Genomic DNA, 7,367 nt, shown 5'->3' on the forward strand with positions numbered 1-7,367 from the left:
AGGCTTTAAATTCCTTCCGTGCTGCTCACTTGTACGAACCAATCTGGGAGGCGGTGAGGGGCTCCTCCACATTACAGCGAAGCACAACCAGCTGGGGGGGTGCTGGCAACCTCCCAAGCCCCCCATGCCGGCATCTCCTTACCTGGCTCCTCCCTGGCAGCCGTCTTACCACCTTGCCCACTGCCTGCTGCGACATGAAATTGTCCACCACCTCCTGGAGCTTCTCGTAGCGCTGCAGGAGCTGCCCCACCTGCTTGCGGATGTCCCCGCTGCAGGCGGGGCACGCTGCCTGCGCCTCTGCCTGCTCCTGCCCTGTGCTCGCCACCATCGCCCTCAGCTCGCCCAGCTGCAGGAAGGGGAGAAGGAGTCGGCTCTGAGATGAGGTGGATGCAGTCAACAAATCCGGGTGCTGTGGAGGCTCGATGGCCCCAGCCAGCCAGGGGATGTGGCTGGAAACCCCTCCAGGACCACCCCACCGAGCTGTGGCGGTGGGAGCGCTGCCCCTGGACCTCACCTGCTCCTGCAGCTCGTCAGCCGTCTTGGCCACCAACCGCTCCAGCGTGGCCTTGGTCATCTCCTGCTGCTCTTCCAGCTCCTTCAGCTTATACCTCATCTCCTGCAGCGTGGACCTGCTCAGTGAGACAGGGGCACAGGCAGGCTTAGCCTCCACAGGGCCGCTCAGGGGGTGTCCCTTGTCCCCCCGGGCTCCTCCTGCAGGGTAGGAAACCCTGTCCCGTCCTTTTACCCCAGTTGCAGGGTGATCTGGTCGCTGACATCCCCTTTCCAGTTGGCTCCAGCTACCTCCAGCTTTCCGACGGCATCTTCCAGCTGCCTGATCTGGGAAAGGCAGTGGTGGATGAGTCAGGGCACAGCCCCCTCTGTTGTCCCAGCCCAGGGGCCCTTCAGCTGCCTCCTCCCTGCCCAACTCCCCCCTGGCATCCCCGCAGCCCCCCCAGGGACTGCTGCCAGCTCACCTTCCCATTCTCGCCCTGCAGGTCACTGGTCAGGCCCTGCAGCGAGGACACCCGGCCCTGGAGGTCGGCCAGGACGCTGGTGATGCTCTCCTTGTCTAGATGTGGTCCGAGGGGACATGCTGTCAGTGAGAGGGGGTCTCGCCCTTGAGGCCAGGCTCTGAGCACAACGAGCCCCCAGCCCAGGGTGTCCCCATGCCAAACACCCCCCTGCCAGCCCCCCCAGGGGCTCCTACCTCCCTCCGAGAAGAGCAGGCGCAGCTTCTCAAGCTCGGCGTGGTCTGGCTTGCTGGCTTCCAGCTGGGCCACCTGCTCCTTCAGGCTGGCACAGGGGTGGCTGAGCTGCCCGATCTGGCAGAGAGCCTCCACCGTTTCGGTGCTGGCGATCCCTGGCTGCACCCCTGGGGTGGTGGTTTGGGTGCTGGGGGTACTTGGCTGCACCCCTGGGGTAGCGCTCTGGGTGTCAGAGGCCCCTGGCTGTGCCCCTGGGGTGGAGGTCTGGCTGTCAGGGGCCCCTGACTCTGTCCCCAGCGTAGTGGTCTTGATGCCAGGGGATCCTGTCTGTGTCTCCAGGGTGGTGGCACGGGCATCACAAGTCTTTGCCTCATCTGAGGAAGCACCTGCCCCCTTCTCAGGGGCCACTGGTGCTCTCTGCGTCCCCGGGGAGCCAGGCTGTGTCTGCGGAGTCCCCTTGCTGGTCCCTTTGCTGGTCCTGGGTGCAGGCTGTGGCCCTGGTCCCTCCAGTCCCAGCGCTGAGCTTGCCCCATGCGGGGTGTCCACGTCTGCAGTGGGGGGCTCGGCGGGGGCAGCCTGGCCCTCACTGCCATCCTGCGAAGAGGAGGCAAAGGGGAGCAGGTTTATGGGCGGAAGTGCAGCGGCAAGGGCCACCCGCCCTGTCCTCAAACCCCCCAGCTCACGGAGCCAAACTCAAGTACCCCAAAGGCAGAGACTGCCCAACCCACAGGGACCCCCGGGCGCCCCAGCCGCACGGCCCCTCCCCAGTCCCTTTAGTCCTTTGGCCACCTCTGTGCCTGCAGAGTCATTTCAGCAGCCGATCCTGGAGATCAGCAAACCCCCTGCCGATGCCACCTGACACAACAGCAAGGCATTCTTCTCTCCAGCAATGGGATTCTGTACTCCAGAGCTGCTGGACCAGACCCGCTTCCCAGCCTAATGGGCTGCGCCTTCATTTCAGGAGCAGCAGCCCCAGGTAGGATTTGGAAACCATCTCATGGTGCAGAATGCTGGGGTTTGCCCCAAAATGTCCCTCCGCTGTCCCCGGCTCCCACCTACCAGCCCCAGAGAGACCAGGAGGGCAGGGAGCCGTGGTCCTGCCCAACGTTGAGCAAGGACAGGGGGCTGGGCGGTCACCCCAAGGGTTTCGGGCGCTCCCTTGCCCCACGGAGGGGCTGTTGGGGGCTGTCGGTGGCACAGACGATGAGGACGATGAGGAGGTCTCTGTTGGGGCAGCCGAGGAGCTGCCCTGGCTCTGCTGGTGCCAGGTCCTGCCTCCCGGCGGGATGCACAGGGAAGAGAAGTGCTGAGCAAACCTCCGCCGAGGCCCCGGGGGCTGCGGTCCTGCTGAGTCCCACTCCCATAGCCGGGATGCCCCAGCACTCACCACGGACAGACCTCGGCCTTCTCGTCCTCCTACTCCTCCTCCTTCTCCTCCTCCTGCTTTGCTGCCCACCAGGCAATCCTCCAGCACCTCCCAGCGCACCATGTTGCTCACCTCCTCCGGGGCTGGGTAGAGGCTCAGCCTTTCCTTCAGCTTTTTCTGGGGAGAAAAGGGATTAGGGGGTCAACCCTGGCCACGTAGCCGGGTGAGATGGCACCCACAGGAGCACTGACCCCCTCCAGCATCGCTGCCCAGCCCTGCTGGGACCGTGCCCTGCCACGGAGGGACTGGGTGCACCGGTGCCCCGGGCATGCAGCCGCCTCCTTCCCGGAGCAGGATCCGGGCGTGCGCGCGGCCCTACCATGTCACTGTCCGACGCCGTCTGGTCACGGAGGGCCGGCAGCTGGCCGGCAGCGTCCTGGAGATTCCCCTGGAGCGGGACAAGGAGAGGGATGGCAGCCCAGACACAGGAGCAGGATTGAAAAGGAGCATCCGAAAATTAACTTGGGCACAGGACAGAGGGATGCCAGGCAGGGTTGTGGCTGTGTTGCATGGGTAGATCTTTATCTCCTCTCCTTCTTAGCACCCATGTTTCTTTCTTTACAGCTGCTTAGTTAAAAAATGTCTTAGCGTCACTTTGGTTGGTGCATGCAGTTACCTCTTCAGCCTTGGGACACCCTTCCTGCTCTTCCCTCCTGGCACCCTTCACGCCGGGTGACACCCAGGGCCGTGGGGCAGGGGTGGCAGGGTGACACAGAGGCAGGGAGGGGGGTGAGGGCCCAGCTGCCTCCTGGGGACACCGGCAGCAGCTCACCATGCCAAGCGTCTCCCGGATCATCCGAATGTCCTCCTCCATGCGGGACTGCGCCGCCTTCATCCCGCCGATCTCCTCGAGGAGATCCTGGGAGAGAGCCACGGCCTGAGAGAGGGCAGTGGCGGGGGTGAGTCCCGGGGGCACTGCGGGCAGCACTTACCATTCATCACACCTTCAGCAGCCAAGAAGGGGCAGCAGCTCCCCAGAGACCCCCCCCCCCCCAACCCTGCCCCGGGGGGGGCCCACTGCACAGCCCAAGTAAGCGGGGACAGATCCAGCCCTGCCCCCCCACACCGGGCTCTGTGCAAGACTACTGAAGCCGATCCAAAGGGCAAAGAGCTGCTGCCACCCTCTCAACCACAGCCTGGCCCGCGAGGGCAGCGGCAACCGCGGCTAACGAAGCGGGGAGCGATCAAGCAGGGGGGGGCCTGCCCCGAGGAGGGTGAGCTCAGCCACCCGGGGAAACCCTCCCTGCTGCCTTCTCCCTACATGTCCCAGTCCCAGCAGGATCCGGCCCTGCAGCACCCAAGGTGACCGTTTCCTTGAACCTGAGCTTATTTCTTCCCACTGGGGATGCTCGCAGCCCCAAACGGCTCAGCGTTGTGCAGGATGAGGCCCCTCTCCGGTCCCCACCAGGGCTGGGTCTAGCCCTCGGGCAAGCCAAGGGGATTTGGGCTGGGAGATGAGGCCCATGAGGTGCTGATGGAGCCTCTCAGCTGCCTGAGGAGCGGGTGCCGTACCTGGCTGTGGCTCAGGAGTGGGGAAGGGAGGGATGGAGAGTGGTAGGGCTGGATCTCCACAGGTGCTGAGCCTCTGGCTGCTGCAGCCGAGGGCACCGGGTGCTCTACTGGACCCACGACTTGCTGATGGCAACTTGGGGAGAACCCAGAGCAACTGGAGCAGCATTTCAGCCCCAGCTCTTTCTCCCCAAAACTCCATCCCTTTCCCACAGTGTAAGCCCCACATACCACCTCGAGCTCAGGCTTAAACCAGACCTAAGGGCACCACAATGGTGGTGCAGACCCCAGAGGAGGGGGTGTCTCACGGGGGGGCACCCAGGGAACGGGGAAGAGCCTCTACCTTGGAGATGCTGCTCTCATTCTCTTCAATCTTTATCTTCATCTGCCCCACGTCAGCAGCCACGGAGGCGTCCTGGGGAGTGCTCACGGTCCCCTGCAGCGGGTCCTTCGCGGGGGTGAGCGACTCTGTGCCTGGGCCTCCGCCCTGTCCCCCTTCTTCTCTGGGGGGTGCCTCGGGGGGCTGGTCCCGCCCCAGGAGGGGGGTCGGGCTGTGCCCTTGCCCCAGGGCAGGCAGGTCCTGCAGGCCCAGGTGCCTGAGCACGGCCTGCAGCAGGCTGTGCAGCGCCGTGAAGTTGACAGCCCCGACCTGGGGCGTCCCGATGGCGACGTCCAGCAGCTGGGACAGGCTGAGTGCGGCCATGGCTGCTGCCCTGCCCGAAAACACAGAGCCTGAGCGGGGGGGACACGACAGCACCCCTTTTGCCTGGAGGGGACCTGGGCGGCTGGGAGGGATGGGCAGCCGCCCTCCTCCTCCTCACCACAGAAAGTGGTCGAAGCGGCGGGGGGGCGGGTGACACGGTGACCCCCCGAGGGCAGGGCTGTCTGGGGGAGAGGGAGGGGTGTCTCCTTCCCCGGCCACCCCCAGCCTCATACCCAGCTCTGCCTGCCCCTGCCCCTGCCCCTGCCCCCCGCCTCACTTTCTCACCAGCCCCCCGGGCGCCCCGGGCCCCCCAGTCCCCCCAGTCCCCCCAGTCCCCCTCTCCCGAGCCCGCACCCCCAACCTTACTCGTCCGTCCCCGCCGCCGCTCTGCTCTCCCCTAGCCCCGCCCCTCACCCTGAGCCCGCCCCTTCCCTTTCCTCATTGGCCACCACCCGCCGCTGCCCGCTGCCCATTGGCCGAGCCCACGTGCCCGTGTTTACAGGGCGGGATAACGCAGCGCCTCCCGTTGCCAGGCGACGCGGCGGCCCCGGCGGCGGGCCGGGCCCAGGCTCCCCGCTGCCTTTGCCACTGTGACGACACAAAATACAACTGGTGACGTCGAATATTTTGACGCAGCTCCCTGCAGCCCGTGGCTGCGCCGTGCACAGAGACCATCCTGCCCGTCCGGCACCCTGCTCCCCCCTGAAACTCTCCCAGACAAGCCCAGTCCCGGCAAGGAAGCACCTCCATTGAGTTATTGGCTGAGGTGTCAAAAGCGTGACAGATTTTACCCTCTCCCTCAGACGTGGCAATGGTGGAAGGCTGCTGCTGACTGCATCAACACACAGATTTCTCGCACCTTGCACCGAAGCAAAGAGCCGCGAGAGCGGGGAAAAAAAGAAACGCAGCTAAACACAGGCATCCAGACAGCCCCAGGAAGTATTCAAACACTGGGAAAAATCTTCGAGCCCGAGTGATCCATCAAAGTACTTACAAAAATAATCAACAAGAATTTCTTTTCCCTTAGAAACCTCCAGGTCGGACCGTCACACGGTCAGAGCACCCCCTTGGGTGAGGCAGTCAAAGACCATTTCCAAGAAAGGATGAGGGTGGGCAAGCAGGAAGCTGAACTCGCTCTTTTAAATGACACCAGATACCTGTTTTCAGGCATTAAAACCAAAGCATCTAGTCTGTATTCTTCTCTTCCAAACTGGGAGGACTGAATTCAAAGAGGGAGCAGAGAGATTAAGTGATGGGAACAAGATGCACTGAGGCAAGAAGCTAAACCCTCCTTGGAGTGCCCCTAAGTCTTACCTCCAAGTCAGCGGCAGAGCGGGGGGCTCAGGAGTGCTACAGCTACGCCCAGGGGCTGCTCAAGCTGTCTAGACAGCACTCGGGACCGGCAGGAAAAGCTGTAAGACTCCCTAAAATAGCACAGGCCCCATCAGCACAGTGGTGCAGCAACAGCAAGGGGAGGATCTTGGGGCTGGAGAGAAAATGCTGAAGTTTGATGCTGACGGGATGGCAACCTAGGTCTGGGTTGGTCAGGTCGGGCAGATGCTGTGTCCCCAACCCACCATCCCCCCGCCACCCCTGTGGTCCCAGGGAACACAGGGTACCGGTTTTCCTAAAGCAGTTAAGAATTTTGAGATGTGAACATCTCCTGGCTTCAGTTTAGCCAACTGCTTTTGGCTTCTAGTCAGGGTAAGGTTTGAAGCAGTCAGAATAATTCAGGTTGTGGTCCGAAGTACAACGCAGGGGACACCAGCACAACCCTCTGCTCACCGGTGCTGTGGCTTCACCATTTCCACCCAAATACAGCCCAGTACAAGCAAGCCTGACTGGGGCAAGAGCACTCAGCAAGCCCTGACCTTGCTTCTGGCCGGTCTGACAAGGAGTTTGAGGGGAGAAAAGAGCAATACTGCTCATAGTGTAAGCCAGTGTTAAAAATGTGAAGAGTATGATCCGGTACTGGCTCAGAACAAGGGAACACGCAGACACCTGCAAGGGCTTCACACACTTCAGCACAGCACTGTGTTCCTCCCCCCGGCCAAGGAGCCACGCTGTGGTCACAGAGTACAGCTGTGATTTGTTCACAGTGCTTTGAAAACGCAGGAAAACCATCAACAGCCTTAAGACCTCATCCAGCCCCGAGCATCCCTCGTGGGATCAGGCTTGGAGGTTTAATCCATGCTGGATACTGGAGATGACCCAAGAGCTCCGGGCTTTTGCGTACCCCCACCAGCTACGAGACAGGGCGCTATGCTGCAGGACCAACTCCCCCACGCCAAGGCACGCTTGGTTGCCCAGTGTTCAAGGCTTGTCCTTCTCCCAGAGTCAGTGCCTGCCCCTAGGCACCGCGCACATTTTAGATGCTGGAGTGGAAGCGAAGGATGTAGGCAGAAGTTGAAGGATAAGCAAAACCAAACAATTGCCTGCTAGAGACAGCCCGTTATCAGCAGCGCGCTTTTGAAGCTACTGCCTCCAAGCAGGATTTGTTCCACGCATCAGCAGGCTAGAAAGT

General features: G+C 62.5%; 1 protein-coding gene across 1 annotated transcript; it reads right to left on the bottom strand.

Annotated features, from left to right (window-relative positions):
* Positions 1–11: 11 nt before the first annotated feature.
* LOC141952206 (uncharacterized) lies at positions 12–5,220 on the bottom strand. The gene is made up of 10 exons (XM_074889386.1): positions 5,210–5,220; positions 4,484–4,853; positions 3,404–3,508; positions 2,951–3,019; positions 2,593–2,748; positions 1,208–1,799; positions 975–1,069; positions 746–837; positions 515–629; positions 12–346 (listed from the first exon to the last, which is right to left on the bottom strand). The coding sequence occupies exons 2-10, from the start codon at positions 4,841–4,843 to the stop codon at positions 26–28; spliced, it is 1,905 nt and encodes a 634-aa protein (XP_074745487.1). The 5' UTR covers positions 4,844–4,853; positions 5,210–5,220; the 3' UTR covers positions 12–25.
* Positions 5,221–7,367: the final 2,147 nt, after the last annotated feature.

Source organism: Strix uralensis, chromosome 19 (assembly GCF_047716275.1).
Source record: "Strix uralensis isolate ZFMK-TIS-50842 chromosome 19, bStrUra1, whole genome shotgun sequence".
In the NCBI taxonomy this organism is placed as follows: Eukaryota; Metazoa; Chordata; class Aves; order Strigiformes; family Strigidae; genus Strix; species Strix uralensis.

Coding starts and splice junctions, on each gene's coding strand:
- LOC141952206 (XM_074889386.1), bottom strand. CDS start 4,843: ATGGCCGCACTCAGCCTGTCCCAGCTGCTGGACGTCGCCATCGGGACG. Junction 1,070..1,207: donor CCTGCTCTTCTCGGAGGGAG/GTAGGAGCCCCT, acceptor GACCACATCTAG/ACAAGGAGAGCATCACCAGC. Junction 838..974: donor TGCAGGGCGAGAATGGGAAG/GTGAGCTGGCAG, acceptor TGCCTTTCCCAG/ATCAGGCAGCTGGAAGATGC.